The following is a 19,219-nucleotide window of genomic DNA, read 5'->3' as shown; positions in this document are numbered from 1 at the left end:
AATGCAGGATGAAGTTGATGGTTCCAAAGAAGAGTCTGGAAATCCTGTGATTGATTAAGGAACCAAGCAACAGGAATTTATTTCCCTTGAAAATGACTAAAGACAATGTTTAAAGTTCAACACGAACATAAAAGATAAAAACTCTATATAACCTCCATACATTCTGATGATATATTTCTATCTAAAAGCTTGTATAATTTTTGATGATGAGATCCATAAGCATTCTCATGAAAATCAGAATAAAAGAATATGCCCGGCCGGGCGCGGTGGCTCAAGCCTGTAATCCCAGCACTTTGGGAGGCCGAGACGGGCGGATCACGAGGTCAGGAGATCGAGACCATCCTGGCTAACACGGTGAAACCCCGTCTCTACTAAAAATACAAAAAAAACTAGCCGGGTGAGGTGGCGGGCGCCTGTAGTCCCAGCTACTCGGGAGGCTGAGGCAGGAAAATGGCCTAAACCCAGGAGGCGGAGCTTGCAGTGAGCTGAGATCCGGCCATTGCACTCCAGCCTGGGCGGCAGAGCGAGACTCCGTCTCAAAAAAAAAAAAAAAAAAAAAAAAAAAAAGAATATGCCCATCAACAACATTATTATTTAACACTTTCTGGAAAAAGAAGAGTTATAAGAGTTAGAGAAGTAGGAGAAATCATTATTTGTAGATATATTGTCGTTATCTTAAAAAATCCCATAAGACAATCAAGTGAAAAACTATTATAAACAATAACCTAATTATTTTAGGTGGTTGACAAATGCATTTTTCATCTTAACTTTTAAAAAAGTTTGTGTAGGAGTCTTTTTGAATTACAAAAACTTTGAAAATATAACTCAGAAAAAGTAAAAGTATAAGAATAATTTAAAATTTTGTGAAGAAGAAAAGCAGAGAGGACAAATTTCACTGGATATTAATTATAAATCTACAGTAATTAAAGCTGTTATATTAGTAGACAAACAAGGAATGAAATAAAATAAAGCTCAAATTAGCATGTGGATACTGAGATTTAGCACGCTGATAAGAAGAGAATTTTAAATGAGAGGAGAAATAGAAAAACTGATTATTCATTAAATGAGAAACCACATGGAAAAAAAATAATACTAGAGCCTTACCTCACACCTTATACCAAATTAAATTCCACGTTGGTCAAACATTAAAACATAAAATGTGAACTAGTGGACAAAGAAAGAAACAAAATTCTCAAACAAAAAAACTGAAAAAAAAAAACCAGAATATTTTTAACAGTCTTGAAATGGGTCTTCATAAACATGAGAAAATCAAGAAGAAAAAAAAGTCTGATAAATTTGACTAAATCAATATGAAAAATTTATATATGACAAAAAATTCAAGAGACAAAAGACCAAATTAGAAAAATATTCATACCACCTGTAACAAAATACTGAATTTCCTCAGTATATAAAGAGCTCCTACAACTCATCCAGTAAAAGCTCATTAACCAAATAGTAAAACACATAGATTCTTTCTAAACTTTTACTCTATCTGTTTGAACAACATATTTATTTATACCCCCATTGAAGTTCAACTAGAAGAAAAGCAAAGGAATACAGACAAAGATAACAGGACAAGAGACAACAAGAAGAGTTTTAAAACATTCTGGACTGTGGAAAGCAGAGGAATAATTACTTTCTCATCAGAGAAAAGAGCAGCAGAAATGCAGGTGCCTGCAGAAGCAACACAAATTGTTTCAACAAATGCTCAGAAGGCTCTGGACCTGGAGGCCCTTGGTTGCTCAAAAACAGGGGCAATGGATGGAGCTGAAAACAGAACTGATTAAAATTTTGTATACAGGAAAGCTAAACACTCTTGAGTCCCTTCACCCAACGCTCTCCAACCCTTCAAGAGAGCAGAATAAAATACAACTTCACAACTACTGGAGTAAAATCTGTACTTGCTACAGAGGTCAGAACATTTAAACAGTTATCTACATTGTTGTTGGGTTTCCCTGCGACACCACAGATCTCTCTTTCAGTATATCTTGAAGTTGAGTTTTTCCCATTAATAGTACTGAGGGGCTTAAATAGCATATGGATTAGCTCAATATTTCTTAGGACAAGGGCACCTGGAATTTCAGATTGCTAGGTGCACACCTTCCTGCTTCCATGACAAAGGAGCCCTATTTCCTATCTGCTGAGTAGTTCCTAGAAAAGGGGTCAGGTAGTGGTGAGGGGCAGGTACAAAGCTGCCATGGGAATGGTAGCAGAGGACTCTATTGAAGGTGGGAGGTTGGGGATACTGGTTACAGAGGGATTTGGCCAGCTGGGGTGAGTAAGGTGTACAGCAGGAATAGAGTGCAGGCTTCCAGAGACTGTGGGAAGTCCTTCCAATGGCTGTGGGAAGTGCAGTCCCTATGCAACCTCAGTCAGAAATGGGAGTCCAGGCTGGGGGAGGTGGCTCATGCATGTAATCTCAGCACTTTGGGAGACTGAAGCAGGAGGGTTGCTTGAGCCTAGGAGTTTGAGGTTACAGCAAGCTATGATTGCACCACTGCACTCCATCCTGGGGGACAGAGAGAGACTTTGTCTCCTAAAGAAAAAAAAAGGATAATTCATTTTTATGTAAGGGGAGTTTGTAAGTTTATAATTCAAGGGCCACCTTTTTGCTTTCTCTTCTACTTTTATCTTTGCGGTTTATTTATTGGTCTTTAACTTTATACATGATTAGAAAATTCACAATGCTCACATGCTATATAAAAGCAAACACCTTGGTCATTGTGGTATTGTTTATAATAGCAGGAAGCAGACAATCTAAGCGTTTACTCATCCCCAGATTAAGGATGAGTAAAATCTGGTGCACTCATCATTGCTGACTACAATATGGTACAGAAAAACCATGAGTTTCACAGGAATTTCACTTAAACATTCCAAACCCTATGTGCAGTGGGGAAGGGGTCTTTAAAATGAAGACTGTGAATCAGGTGATCTCTCTGTTTATTTCCTTGTCTGGAATTCTTAATTTGGCAATTTCAAGATGATTAAATCAAAATAACACTATATGTCGTTTATGTTGAAAAAGAACAAATCAAAGTATCTTTCTTAATAGATGCATCATCTTCAATCAAGCACACTACTAGAAAAAGTTTTAAAGTGCAACTTTGATTCACTGTGAGCATAATTATTTCTGTTTATGAAGTGTGTAATTACGACTGTATCTTCAGGTGTAATTATTTCTTTTTCGAAAGATATGAATTGTTTTTGACATTTTACACAATGTATGTTATATAGTTACTTAACTAGATAACTTCTCTGTGCCTCAATTTTCACATCTACACGCTAGGAAAGTAACAGTAGATGCTGCATAAGTTGTTGTGACGATTAAACAAATTAAGCATTGAAGACAAAGGACAATTTATAGCTCAGTTAAGGTTGGTGGTTATTAATATTACAAATGATAACGCTTGTTTGCCTTTACTGTCACCATTTAGAATACTGGCTAATGAATTGCATCCTATGGGAAGGCCTTTAAGAAGAGAAAGGGTCATGTAGGTCTTCCTAAAATACCTATTTGCAGAGGTCGTGACGGGAGGCAGGAACATTTAGTAAGCTATTGCTTGGTCCAGGTGATTGCAGTGGTGTTGATGTGCTAAAGAGGAAGGGCGAGACTGTCCACTCATTTATTAGTGAAATGGAGAAGAACTTGCTGATTGATTGGTTGTGAGGGGTGAAAGGCAGAAAGGCTGAAGATGACATCTGGCCTGGATTTATACAAACATTACCGTCAGACTAAGTAGGGAATTTGGAAGAAATTCATGACTTAGAGGGGAAACATGATGAATGTGTGCAGATGGCAGGTGTCTTCGCAGGTATTATTTAGGAAGCAGTTAGAAGTATGGGTTGGAGTTTAACAAAAGACTTGAATTAGAGATTAAAAGTCTCTGTTAAAAGCCATACTCTTTCAAAGAATGGGCTACAGCTACATTAGTAGGATTATCTTTTTAAACTGACCTGTGAGAAGTTTTTCTTATTAATTAACTAATAATGCTAAAGGAGAATTAAATTCTTCCAAGAAATGGGCAAAATGAATCATTTCTATCAGAAGACATTTATAGAAAAAGTCAAATCACATACTAGACTGTTTACATGGAAATATATCTAAAGAGAGATCAGAAATTCATATGAAATGACAATAATTTATAATTATTTAGTTCCTTTACCCCAAAGCTCTTTTAATTTATTCTAATTCTCTCTACAAGAGCACTAGATAAAATTCAAGGCAGATGTCTGCATATTAGCAAGGCACCATCTCATTGTTTTCATTCACCACCACTTACACGCAATCACCTTCAGCGTCATGTGGGAACTCTGATTAGTTCAGCACAATATGCCAAATAGATCTGTGCCCTGTTGTAAAATATGGATCAAAGAACTCAGTGTTGGGTAAAGGTAGCTCTACCACCTACTAGCTGTATGACATTTCTAAACCTGTGAAATAGAGATAAAATCTGTAGCAAAATAGAAATAATAATATGAAAAATCAAAAGCTTATTAAAAAGATTAATAAATACTTTGTAAGTAAAAGAGGCATTTATAAAGAGGTTTGTAATGTAGGGGTTAGAACCACAGTCATTACGCCAGATTACTTGGGTACCAAATCCAGCTTGGCCACTTATTAGCTCTGTTAACATGGGAAGGTAACTGAATATCTATCTTAGCTTCCCTACCTGCAAATTGAGAATAATTGTTTCTAAGTCATAGAATTTTGAAGATTAGATGAGTTAACACATGTAAAGTGCTTTCAGTGGCACCTGTACACAGTGTGCATTAAATCAGGGTAGTAATTTTCACTATTATTATGTAAGGCTCTTAATTAGTGCCATTCCCACAATAAGTGCTTACAAAGTACTAGGCGTAATATCTTGCTACTACTATTACTACTAATAACAATCTAGCTCCATTATTGAGGATGCCAATATGTCAATAATAAGTGTCAAGAAGTAAGGCAGGAAACACTAGATCCTAGGGGTTGCTGGCAAATAGAAATACATATTAGGATCAGAAAGTGTTCCTATGGTGCTTTTGTTCACCTCAACAGAGCAGCTGATGGGATTCTAAGGAGCCTGTGATTAAGCAGGAAAAGAATTCCAAAGCCATAATATCAAGCATCTCCTTTTAACCTGTGCTGTTAGTGAAAATCACCTGTGGACCATAAATACTCCACGATGGTTGAACCTTTTACTAGAGTTTGTTTGCACACATCAGCATATTAGGATGTTTTAGAATCAAACGAAGTTTTCATGAGAGATGCTCAGATGCATTTTCTCAGAGATGACTGCAAAAATTGATAAGGACCACAAGAAATCTGATGTTTTCAATACATTTTAAATAAATATTAATTAAATGATGTATTTAGTTCATTGTGTGGTCAACAGCAGCATCTATAGTATAGTTTGTGTAGTTATAGAATGTATAATATATAGTAAGGTATATTTTGTTTTTTAAAATGAACATAGTGTCTTTTTGACCTTCAGCTGAGAAGAAAAGAATTGTACAGAATCTGAAAAAGTGGTCCTTCTAGTGCAGTATTCTGGAAGACAGAGGCATGAGTTGTCCTTGATTCCATCCTAAAGTATCATACTTGCTGTCTCCATTTCTTCATCTTCATTATTTTCTCTCATCCACAACACTAATGACCTTCATTTTGCCAAATCCAAATGTCAATCTTATGTACCAATATTGCTTGATCTTTGACTTTTTTTCACTGTAGCCTTTGATAAAATTGATCACCTCACCTTTGGAAAAACCCAACTATCTTCTCTGGGTTTCTATGACACCATGCATATTTTGTTTTCCTATTAATTACTACTTCTCAGTCTGATTTACTGGCTGGTTCTCCTTTTCCCAACTTCTAAATGTTATAGTGTCTCCAGAGTTTGGTTCTGGGTTCCCTTGTTTATTTGCACTCTCTGCCTAGGTGAGCTAAAACAGGTTTGTAGCTTCAAATGCCGTATACATCTCGATGACCCTTAAATTTATGTACATAAGATTCTGGATTCTCTCCTGAGCTCTAGATCTATATAAAGTTCAGTATCTTGTTTTGAGTGTCTAATAAGCATCTCAAATGAATATATATCAAATGAATACATCTCTCTCCCACTCATCATCTACCTACCCTGCCAAACCTTTTTTCTGATATTCCCCATCCCAGTTAATGGTTCTGTCCTCTACCCATTTGTTCACGGTGAAAGAAAATCCATTTGTTGATTCCTCTTTTTTCTTCACTCCACATATCAAGCCCATCAGTAAGTCTCATCACCTTAGCCTAAAATCTCCACTTTCCTGCATTATTAAAACAACCTCCTAATTGATCTTTCTGCTTTTACTCTTTGCCTCCCCCTCTCCATAGCCAGATACGATCATTTTGTAACAGTAGATCAGGTCCCTGCTTATCCTGCTGCTGGGGCTTCTCATGGTAATTATAACTAATATATGACAGATTACATAATATTAATATATACGATATATAGTAAATTACAGTAAAATACGAACTTCTTGCCATGGCCACAATGTACTTTTTGAGTTCAGTTTCTACCACTCTTACTCATGTTTCGTCACATGCAAGTACACAAGTTTTCTTTCTGTCTCTTGAATCTCCTTGGCTCATTCCCACTTCAGGCCCTTCTGCCTCTACTCCTCTCTTCTCCCAGGTCTTCGAATGACTGGCACCCTCCCCCATGCACCTCCTTAGACACCTACCTGGACACTAGCTGACACACTGCTCCTGCCCTCCCTCCACTTCCCCAAACACGCAGTCATTTACCAGCCTAGTACTCTGTTTTATTTTATAGCAGTGATCACCATCTGCCTTTATCTTATCTTTAGATTTTACTTGTTTACATGTTTCCTGTCTGTTCCTCTCCTCCCATAGAGTGTAAGCTTTAGCAAGGCTAGGTCTGGTTTGTTCATTTCTCCTTTGTCTTGAATGGCATATGATCCTTTATAAGGTACTAAAAAATATTTATTGAATAAATGAATGAATTTTAGGATATTACAAAGATAGCTCACTATACATCTAATTTTATTTTTCGAGAGAGAATTGAAGAGGGTACATTTTTTACACAGACCTATTTCTCAAGTATGTGAACGTAGTTTTTGAAAGATACATTTGAAAGGAAGTTTTTTTGGTTATTCTCTTTATTTTCTTGCTTCATTGATTGCTTCCTTTCTTTACCTTTCTGTGACTGTTTAGTTTTGTTACAGTGATATACCCTATGGACTTTAAACTCTTTAAGTCCAATTTACTTGTACTTTCAAAAACCTTTTTAACCTTATGTTTACTTTAGCTTAGTGAATTCCCAGTACTCTGAGGACAAGCTGTTATCTGAGGTTGCATTAATTCATATGTTTAACCTTTGCTTTGGGAAAACTAAGAAAAGAGACCCATTTAAGATACATTAACTTACCCAAAGGAGGAGGCTTTCAGTACCCAGTTCCAATCTGCTAATTTTGACTCACTAAAAGCAAAGTAATTTTGGGACACTATTCCTTTGTCATTCATGGAAACATTACTCAATAGATGTCTAAATGTCTATGTTAGGTGTGCAAGGATAAAAACGTGATGGAAAATCCCCAACCTCAAGAGATTTTTACATCATAATCATGTTTTCCATATAAGGGAAGTACAGAGAAATACTCAAAGTACAATGAAGTAGTTCAGTAAATGTAAGTCAGAATGTTCTAGAAAACTTCTATCACATTTTAAAATAATCTTGCCAGGCACAGTGGCTCATGCCTGTAATCCCAGCACTTTGGGAGACCAAGGTGGGTGGATCACCTGAGGTCAGGAGTTCAAGACCAGCCTGGCCAACATGGCGAAACCCTGTCTCTACTAAAAATACAAAAAATTAGCCGGGCGTGGTGTGGCCACCTGTAATCCCAGCTACTCGGGCGGCTGAGGCAGGAGACTCGCTTGAACCCCAGAGACAAAGGTTGCAGAGAGCCAAGATCGCACCATTGCACTCCAGCCTAGGCAACGAGAGCGAAACTCTATCTCAAAAAAAAAAAAAAATGCTAACAATATTCATACACGATAAAATCTTTTTGGACCAGAAAGGATCATTGAATGTATTTAGTGTTCCATCTTTCACAAAGAAGGTGGAGATTTTAAATGCTAAATCTCAAAGCCAGTCTGATGACAGTCTGACACACATACACACACACACACACACACACACACACACACATCTGCCTATTACAACTAATACATTTATAATGGATCAGTTAGACAGAAAAACTATGGGGGAAAGGAGCACTGAATTGAGAATTAGTAAATTTGGACACATATCAACTTTATTACTAAGAAGCTGTGCTATCTCCAAAAAATATTTAAACTGAGGCTTTAGTTTCCTCATGTCTTGAATAAAGCCTAGATATTTCTTAAGGTCCACTCTAGCTGTAGAATGTGAAAATATTAAGTTTCCGTTTGTGGATAGCTTTTCAGAGTTATGTTGAAATTCATCTCTATTATTAATGAAAGGCCAGCCAAGGAAATTGAAAGTCATTTCTGGTCTATTAAAAGTGACTTGGCAGCAGATTTCTTATCAACTTAAAGGGTTAAACACATTTTGGTTATATAATTGTGAATATGTACTTGTGGGAGGAAGAAGAATAGAATTTGGATAGACCCAGACTCGTCAAAAATGAGAAAAAGAATGAATGCACACATATGGCAATCATTGATTCATATTGGCAAGTGTTAGAGCTAAAAATAAAGTGCTTTGTGATTGCTAGGAAATAGCTAGAGATAGTATTTGAAGCACCTTGATTTGTGAAGATTAGGAGGCTGTGAAGCCTTGTGCAATGGAATATCACAGACTACAAGGAATCAGAGGACTGTCATGTTGTCCCAGTGCTTCTCCGTCGTTTGAAATAAAAAAAAAACAGGCTGCAAGTCAGATAAATTCCATAATTGGCAATGTTCCTATGACTACTCACCCCAGGGTAATCAGATTCAGAACAGACCTACACCTAACTCTTTGCATGGTAAATATCTGATTAGCTATGGGGATCTGACTACTGATTTAAAAATGGAAATGCATTTTGTTGTGTCTGTGGGTATGTGGCTGTGGCTGAATGAACTCAGTACATGGGTTAATTTAACAGTATTTAGTCACGTGCACTCTAGGAAGGGATTAAAGTGCAGTTTACACAATTTCTGACCTTCAGTCATTTTTTATTTTGCCTCTTGGAGATGTTTTTTTTTTTTTTTTTTTTTTTTTTGAGGCAGAGTCTCGCTCTGTCGCCCAGGCTGGAGTGCAGTGGCGCGATCTCGGCTCACTGCAAGCTCCGCCTCCCGGGTTCACGCCATTCTCCTGCCTCAGCCTCCCGAGTAGCTGGGACTACAGGCACCCGCCACCGCGCCCGGCTAATTTTTTGTGTTTTTGGTAGAGACGGGGTTTCACCATGGTCTCGATCTCCTGACCTTGTGATCCGCCCGCCTCGGCCTCCCAAAGTGCTGGGATTACAGGCGTGAGCCACCGCGCCCGGCCATTTGTTTGTTTTTTTAAACTGAACTGTTAGTAAGCTAAGTGCTTACATCTGTCCATCAACACATTATTTAGCTATTACTTACCTTGAGGCACTTAACTTTCAAAAAAATAAAAGCTGTCTGTTTGTGGTATAAAACAACTCTCCCTGTGTTTTCTCTTACCACTGCCCATGTTTTTAGGACCTCCTCTACTCTTTCCCATGAGATATTCCTCATTATTGCATATATTATAGTTCTGTTTAAATAACTGCATAATTATGTCATCGTTAGTGAAAGTCAGTTTTAATAATAGAAATATATGAAATGTCAAACTTGCCTCTTTTAAAAACAGCTTTATAAAAATCATTCAAGATACTTACATCAACAATCAAGAAATCTAGCCAGCACCAGGCATTAGTGAAATATGTTTGAAATCCATAAGCAACCCATTTGAGAAGCATTTCCAGAATGAATATATAGGTAAAGACTTTGTCAGCATATTCTAGCATGGTTTTGATAGTCTTTCGCTGTTCAATGTATATATCTTCAAAGGCCTGTGAATCAAAAATATTTTATTTTACTTAAATGGCTTACTTCAAATATTCTAAATATCTGAAAAAATTGCTTAGTATAATAGTGAGTACAAAACAATAATTTGATTATTGATATTTTACATAAACATTGCACATCAGACAAAATCTAAAGACTAAAACTAAGTGTGAACATGCTGGCAGGGAAATGTCATGGCTTTAGTGATTTAGAATGTGCTTTCTTTCCTACTTCTCACCCCTAAGTCTCTATCTCAATTACTGCTACATGCTTTTAATGAAGTAATATGAACTCAGAAATAACTAGAAGTTCTGTTAATGAGGGACAGAATTGGCCTATTCAAACATTACTTTCTACAGTTTCCTGAACTATCTGACTTATTTTGAGAGAATAAGTTGATTATACATGAAAAAAAACCTAAAATACACTTTTAGTCCATAAATCTTAATTATTAGGGAAAACTGGATGGTATTTGACAGGGAAAGTAACGTGGTTACAGAATGTCTCTGCAAATGGTTGTCTCGGTGAGGAAAACATCTGTTAGATAAACACCAGATGAGAAATTCCATCTGGCTGTTTCATGGTGCTGATTTGTTCTGAACTGAATTTTGCATCGTTAAACCTTGGGTGCCAAGCTCTGCAAGACACAGATATGCCTTTTCTTTTGATTCTGAAGCTCAGTGTTTGCATCTGGTAATTTTGGAGAATAAACTGCTTCACCAGAATCTGATTCTTGCCAATATGCATTTCACTTACCAAAGCACCACTACTGAGAAGGATCATGAACACAATGAAAGTCTCAAACCAGTTGTGCTCAACAATGCTGTAGCAGGTTTTCCGAAGATTCCACCAGATCTTTCCTTTGCCTTCTTCTGTACTTACTTGACAGAATGGAAACTTTTTAATACATCCTAAAAATCAAATATAGTTTATTTAAAAATATATTTTCATCTTAAATAGGAAAAAATAAACTTTCTTGTTCCTTCCCCACTCCACTTCCAGGTAATCATTTCATAGGGTAACCATCTCCTTCATTTCCTAGTTATCTTCAGCATCCCTCCTGTATATTGAATTATTCTTAGACTTATATACTCAGCCACCTACTTAGAATTTAAGGAAATATTTTATCTAGATTTGCTTAAGTAACAATGATTTCCTTCTTCACCACCAGTCAGGATTATTTTGCCTCAAGGCCATTGATGAAAATAGTCCAGGGGCAATTCTCAGGTTTGAGGCAAAACTACATGTTTGAGTTGTTTATTCATATTTTGATGTGATCCTGGGTTTTTACTTCTTTTCACGCACAGAAAATCTCGCTGTCTTCCCAGGCATCAGCCACTGTCAATTTTCCGAAGCTAATTTATTTTTCAGCCTCAGTGCTTTTCTTAGTCACACCTGTGACTCAGCTCGTCAGTCAGTATTTCCTTTCCCTTTGTCCTCCCCCTCCTAGATTTCACATTATTTCTAACTCCCATCCACTCTTCTGCTATAAGATTCTGAGCTACTACTCATCAGATTAAGTCCAATCACACTGAATAATAGATATTCATTGATTTGTGTGCAAGACACTGTGCTGCTTTCTGTGAGAACAGCTATTGCTTTCCCTGCCAAACTCCACAGTACAGCTACATCTCAAAACAGCTCTAGCCAGAGCACATTAACTGCATTGGAACTATAAGGGAGGGAATGTAATTACTGTAGCATCTATAAATCAAATCACACCATTGCCAAGGAGTTCTAAAGGGATTACAATATCAATGACATGACATTCTAGAATGCCACTTATCTCATAGGGTCAGCTTCCTCACGTTACGGAGAATGAGAAAAAACAAAAAGACCGATCAGATCATTTTAATTGCCCAGGAATAGTCACTGCCGTAAGTATAATCCAGAAATCTAGAGAGATTAACTTTTTACAAGAAAAAAAAAGGAAAATAAAGATAAACATTCCTTCACTATTTCTTTTAAATATTTTTCTTATTTAATTTAATTTATGTATTTATTTCGAGACAGGGTCTTGCTCTGTTGCCCAGGCTGAAGTGCAGTGGCATAATCATGGTTCACTGCAGCCTCGATTCCCTGCAAAAGCTCTGAGATACAGCTGTAGCTGAGGTAGTAGTGACCACAGGCATGTACAACCATGTCCAGCTAATTTATTTTTTCTTTATTATTATTATATTATTTTGTAGAGGCAAAGCCTTACTACATTTCCCAGGGTGGTCTCAAACTCCTGGGGTCAAGCAATCCTCCTACCTTAGCCTCCCAAAATTTTCGGGTTACAGGCATGAGCCACCACGCCTTGTTTCATAAATATATTTTTAAAAAATGAGGCATATTCAGTCTCTGTAAAGAACAAGGGGAGATTGTATTTAATCACATTAGAGCTTGTTTACCTTCAGTAAAACAAGCTTCTGGTTTAAGATCTTCTTCGGGTTCAATTTCAGCTTGTTCACCTTCTCGGGGTAGAGCAACATCAACTGTGCTTCCTTCAGATGAGCTGGTTGCATTTAATTTCTGGAAACAAAATCCCATTTCAAAGATGTGATTTTCCCCTCTTTTATTTAACTAACTGGGAAATACTGTGTCATTTTGTGAAAAAAAAGGTAGTGATAGCATTTAACTCTATTAGCGTTACTGACCATTATGTACTAATAATTTAACGTAAATCAAGACATACTATTCAAAATAATATGACTACTGACCTGAATCAGACAAAAAAAGTTTAGACAACATTCAGTGTGGGTGGTCTGGAATGGATGGATTATACTGATTAACTTGTTTTATGATCTGCATTTGTATATGAATGCCATATGAACATAACTTAATACGTTAATATCGAGGCCAAGCCAAGAATAGTTGGATAAAGTGGTATGCTGACATCTAGTAATGATTATATTAACTAAAATACATCAAATCAAATTTTAATTTCCACCTCTTCAGATGGAAATTTTCAGAGGGCAAAGAATATTACCATTACCAGTTGTTTCTAAGTATTGTCCATGTTTCTATAATTTTAGAAAGGAAGAGCAGCACATTAACATGAGTCACAGTCATTATATTTCAACTTTGTGCTCTATTTTTCTCTGGCTTACATAATTTTCTTCTTATTTTACTAGAAGAAAAATGATGGATCTCTCTCTTTTTTTGAACTGCATAACTGAATTCAATACTTGCCAAAGAATTCTAAATGAAATGGAAATTTCTTCATAAATGGCATTGTCAGAATCTCTATAGACTTTCATTAGGAGCACATTCTGAATTCAACGTACGATCCAGCTGTGAATATTTCCTTTAACTAAATCATTGTGACATGCCACATGGCTAGAAGAGCCACTGTAATATTACAAGAATAAATAATAAGTACTCTGAGATCACTTGGGAAGACAAGATTGTGCAATGTTTTATGAAAACAGACGCAAAGACATGACATACAGCACAACCTAGATAATGTAAAGCTTTTACGATGAAAGAATAGTGCATGGACATGTTAATGGTTTCAAAGCCTCCATTAACTTTGGTAGCTGAGTGTTAGGATCACTCTGCCAAAGCCTTCTGAAAGAGTTACTGTGTTATTTTTAAAAAGACCATAAACACAGTTCACGTTGGGGAAATTTGGCTCAAAATTCCTGACTTAATGAAGACATAATGGAAAGGTAGTTTAATATTTTACAATGTGAACTAATTAAAGGGTAGTATCCAGATGATACTTTCTGTTGTGTTACTTTAAAGGTGATATTAACCTGACATTAGCCATGTCCAAATATATATATTATGAAAATTACTTCATGTAAAAATACAATTTTTTAGTACAGTACCTCCTAGGCTGGAGTATGGTAAATAGAGAAGCTAGGCCATCACTTCTGGCTGATAGTTGTTAGGGTCATGATAGCAGAACCTTTTTTTTTTTTTTTTTAACCATTAATTTCCTCTACATTATGGAGAGGTGGGAAAGCCAAGACATCTTCTCCTCTCCTAGGATTTTTCTGCTTCTTATAGCCAGGAGATTTTTATACATTTAAGAAAGACCTAGGAAAATTACTGCTCGGTAGAATTGCAGCAGCTTCTGGTGTAACTAAGAAAATACTGGATAATTGTTTGGTCTCAGCCACTAACTTTTTCTTCCAATTTCACTGGTAGTTTATGGGTTAATTACTCTGGCTTTTGACGAGTGGCAGCAATAATATCCACTTTACAAGTAATAACAATAAGAAACCAATGTATTTGAGGTTAGTTATAGAAAGTTTCATTTTTTTATCCTCTTATCTAATCCAAACTTAATGATTTCTGAGCCTCATCATAGTAAACCTCAATCTCCTCTTATGAAGCCATTCTTTCTTGCATGATTTTCTTCATGCTAAATTTTATAGAGCATTTAATCTATTATACGTGTTTCCTTTGACAAAATATTCTCCTAAATGTATGTACTTATTTACATACATCTATGTATATACACACATGTATACCAACTACACACATACACACATATGTATACCAAAAGATCCAGTATATCACCAAGTATAGAACAGACACTGAATAGTTATGTTGGGTTCATGAAGAGTGAATCAATAAACATTTGAATATCCTTTAATTTCACTTTATAGAGAGAATTATAGTCTTTAGATAATTCTATCTCTCCATTTTGATCTATAACTCAAGTCTGGTCTGGAGAGTCTATCTAATTATATTAGAAAATGCATTTTCTTATTAAATAGGAATTATTTAATAAAAAATACTATGTTAATAATAAAAAAGTAATTATACATGTATACACACACACGTACTTTTCCATTTGAAAACTTTAGAAAATATACTCACCCTTCACTTCCCATGTTACCACTGCTAATATAATTGTGAGATGTTTAATTTTTCACATTATAATTCTTCCATGTATTCTGTAGGTGTCTTATGTTTAATACAAATATATACATATTTAAAACAAACCCTTTACAGCACAAGTCCTAATAGCCACTAACCTGAATGACAATAGAATCAATCGTTTACACATATGGACCTCTGGGTGTATTTTTTGTTATTGGGAAGGTCATTAGATTACATATATTTGTGAATGTGGTTAAGTTGTTTGGATATAAATAATCTCTATTCTAATAGCTCTGAAGGTTACGCATTTATACATCTTAAGGTAGAGAGGGACAGTGATCACAGTTCACTTCTCTTCTCCTGGCATTATGAGGCACAACATACCTTTTGACGATGGACAAGGAAAAAATCCTGCCACCATTCTACTATTGATTGTCCAAGGAGTAGAACCCATTTCACGGAGAATTGCTTTACAGTTATTCCAGAGATTTTCTGATTATAAAGATAATCTTTCAGGCTCTGGAAAGTCCCTCAAGGAGTGCTCAGAGGGAATCTTGGCAAAGCTTTTGCAAGCTCCCAGGATCCTCATGAACCAAAGCTTAGAAGATGGTAAGTTAGTTTTCATTTCACTAAAAAGTGTTTCATGGGAGGCTTCCTTATCTATGAAGGTTGACATAAAGTCAGCTTTCCCAAGTTGAAGAATCTGACTCAGTCATGATTTAATCTCTCTCTCTTTTTTTTTCCCCCCTCCCTGGGACAGGGTCTCACTCTGTGACCTAGACTGGAGTGCTGTGGCATGATCATGGCTCACTGTACCCTCAACCTCCCAGAGTCCATCGATTCTCCCGTCATAGCCTCCCAAGTAGCTGGGGCTATAGGTGCATGCCACCGTGCCTGGCTGATTTTTATTTTTATTTTATTTTATTTTATTTATTTACTTATTTATGGGGACAGAGTCTCGCTCTGTCACCCAGGCTGGAGTGCAGTGGCGCAATCTCGGCTCACTGCAAGCTCCGCCTCCCGGCTTCACGACATTCTCCTGCCTCACCCTCCCGAGTAGCTGGGACTACAGGCGCCCGCCACCATGCCGGGCTAATTTTTTGTATTTTTAGTAGAGACGGGGTTTCACTATGTTAGCCAGGATGATCTCGATCTCCTGACTCCGTGATTCGCCTGCCTCGGCCTCCCAAAGTGCTGGGATTACAGGCGTGAGCCGCTGCAGCCGGCTGATCTGGCTGATTTTTAATTTTTTTGTAGAGATAGGGTTTTGCCGTATTGCCTAGCCTGGTCTCAAACACCTAGGCTCAAGTGATTCATCCACCTTGGCCTCCCAAAGTACTGAGATTATAGGTATGAGCCACTGCACCTCGCCAATTTAATCTTATTAGTCAGAAATGCTACTACATTATTTTTTAATGCCCTAGGTCACATATTTATCATAGGAAATTACCTATGTTTTAATTCTATGAAGTTATGAAAATATTGCATCAATTATATAAAATTTCTGAAGTTATGCATTTACCTATATTTATAAGTTAAATTGTGAATCACATTCTTATTAAATTACATCAACTTACCAATTATGATCTACTACCTGATATGCTTTAGTCACTGGATACATAAAGAACTTTACTGCAGTATTTTTAAATCATTAATTTACACCCTGAAAAACTATATAAGCATTTTAAATTGTATACGTTTATAAAATACATATCTATACTATATACATAATTCTATACACTGATGTAATCTAAACAATCTAAACATTTTTCTAATTAAGTTCAACACTTTGGCATTCACATTCTAGTCAAAGGTGGTTTGTGATACATCTTATTATAGTCATAACCAAAATGACCTTCAAATTTATTTAAAAGCATGTAACTGATTGAAAAGCAAGTGACCAATAAATATAAAGAATAACTTACTTTCTTTATATTGCCATAGCTGTGATACTACAATGATATAAAAAAGCAAAGAAACCTGAAATTAAATTTACCATATTAAGGAACTCGATGACTATACTAAATAACTAAATTCATACTTGTTCTGAAGTAGTTAGAAAAATATAATTGGGAATATAGGCATAATAATAGAAAGCTTCCATATAACACCACATAGTACAAGTTCAAACTTGTTTTCTTGTACTATTTTCTCCCTACTCCTCTAATATTTTATGGCACTTCAAGGTTAAATTCTTCCATCCCTTGTAGAAACGACTGGGTCTACAGAGGGATGATGGCTTATGCTCTACAAATGCACGCTGGAAAGCAGGTTTTAAGATGCAACATTCTCCAGGCCTAATTCAGTCACAGAAAACATGCCTGGCTGTAGCAGAAGCCTGGCGCAATGCTGTGGAAGCCGCACGCTGATCCAAGAACCATGTCCTCAAAGACATGGTACCTGAATATGAAGTTTTCAAGAAGGTTAACTACAAATACCACTCACAGGAATGAATGGGTTATTTCAACATAAGAAACAATAGAGTTAACACCCAAAAAAGGCCATGAGACCGTTCCCCGCTGCTCAATAGCGTGACCTTATATAGAAATTCCCCATATGACAAATATTGCTCTTGATTTTTATCCAATTAAATAATGAAATTTAACTTTCAGAGATGAAAGAGAATGTTAGCAACTGGCCTACTTCCACTGAAATGCGCTCACATTTCATTTATTTTCAGTCAGCTATCAAATATTTGACTCTCACAAACTGCTGTATGATTCAAGAGGCAAAATAAAAGATTCAGCCATTACAGATTGCCTTTAAAATCTAGCCATTTCTCTAAAAAAGTTGTGGATTTTTGTCTTGCTAGTAGAAGAGGAAAGTTTTGGCCATACACACTATCAGGGCCTTAGTCTGATCTTTTGGATATGCATAACCATATCTGGACTTATGATATTTCACATGAAAAACAGACAGCCACACAGTGAAGCCCTTAGGTTGCTTGTCCTAGGTGGGAAGAACAAGGCCAGTAGCTCCTTTTTTTTTTTTTTTTTCTCACGATCTCTTATCGAAAGATTAAAAATATGCACCACCACCATCTGGTTTGCCTGGACATATATTAAATGTACAACATCCCTGGAGCTCCTTTTATTTTTAAAATAGCCTGAATAAGAACATGGTATGTGAAACTGAAAATCATCATGCTGTAGTTGAAGAGTAGGGTAAAAGAGCATCAAAAAGGAAAAAGAAAAAGGCCATTTGTTTTCAGAAAGGATACAAAAGTATTCATCTGAACAAGCCTTATTTATTTATTTTTTTCCAGCAGAAGTACACTAAAGCACCAAGACCATCTTTAAAGGTTGAGATGGGTTTAAAATGGCTATTCACACACCCATCTGCTCCTCTCAAAGAACTGCCTCACATTCAGTTTCACAAAGAGCATTTGGAAGACACTGGCCATGTAACAGAGAAACTGAAAGCTAGAGTCATTATTCCATTGCTTTCCAAATTCCAAAAACAGCACAAAGCCTTTTCCAGAAGGGCATGTGCTCCGGACCTTAGTCAAACATCTACTTTCAAAGTTTCCATAAAGACTCTGAAAAGGAGGGAATCCTGTTACAAACACGGTGTAAATAATAATATGCCAGTATTATTTAATTCTTTTCTGCTTGTGAAAAAAAAAAAAGAAATCAGATTTTCTTCAATGACTAATAATGTTGTGTTATTCTAAATCTAAAAATTTGGTGCTGAATAAAAAATTGCATAAATCACCATGGACTGTATCTTTGTTACTATTTTCCATAGATAATTTTATGTCTGTTTTTTTTTTTTTTTTTTGCATTCTGCAACTAATTCTCAATTATCCCTAGGGAAAATCAGAGTATGTATAAATTAAACCTAGAGACAACCCCAAACTACTTAGATATTCCTTGTCACCAGAAGCCCTGAAAACTGCCCAATATTTACAAACTCTTTACTTTTGCTTCAAAATTTCACTCTCAGAACCCGCACTCTGGCTGAGATTGCAGTAAGCAATGGAGAAAGTTGAGTCAATAGAATAAAATGGAAGCTCATTAAGCCACAAATCTACAATGATCTTGGGAGATGCCCTTTACCCCTCACAAAACTAAAATTAGTAATTAAAAACTGAAAATAGTAAATTTTCCAAGTCTCTTTTTTGCCTGGTCAGTTTTGGGTAGAACATTTAGGGAGAAATTAACATGGATCATGGAAATTTCAAATAAAAAATGGGTACACTAGGCCAATTACTTAATGATCAAGATGTAATGAATTTTCATCCCATATATCATGATGCTTTCTTTTTTAAGTAACTTTACAATGATCACTATGGTTTTGCAGACATAACTGTTCTTAACCTACATGAAAATCCAAGATATGTGTTGCCCAAATGCATACAGACTATGGCCCTTCATCTCC

General features: G+C 36.2%; 1 protein-coding gene across 1 annotated transcript in view; it reads right to left on the bottom strand.

The window, feature by feature from the left end:
• SCN3A (sodium voltage-gated channel alpha subunit 3) overlaps positions 1–19,219 on the bottom strand; it is a 115,949-nt gene that overhangs the window by 16,417 nt on the left and 80,313 nt on the right. Inside the window, exons 19-21 of the mRNA XM_033231269.1 lie at positions 12,415–12,535; positions 10,778–10,932; positions 9,853–10,026 (exon numbers count right to left, since the gene is read on the bottom strand). Of these exons, the coding sequence (XP_033087160.1) occupies positions 9,853–10,026; positions 10,778–10,932; positions 12,415–12,535 (450 nt within the window). The remainder of the gene's footprint in view (positions 1–9,852; positions 10,027–10,777; positions 10,933–12,414; positions 12,536–19,219) is intronic.

The sequence above is a fragment of the Trachypithecus francoisi genome, unplaced genomic scaffold (genome assembly GCF_009764315.1).
Source record: "Trachypithecus francoisi isolate TF-2019V2 unplaced genomic scaffold, Tfra_2.0 Lachesis_group13, whole genome shotgun sequence".
Classification (NCBI taxonomy): Eukaryota; Metazoa; Chordata; class Mammalia; order Primates; family Cercopithecidae; genus Trachypithecus; species Trachypithecus francoisi.
Note: the sequence above shows the minus strand (reverse complement) of the source record. Positions and strands in the feature narration are given on the sequence as shown.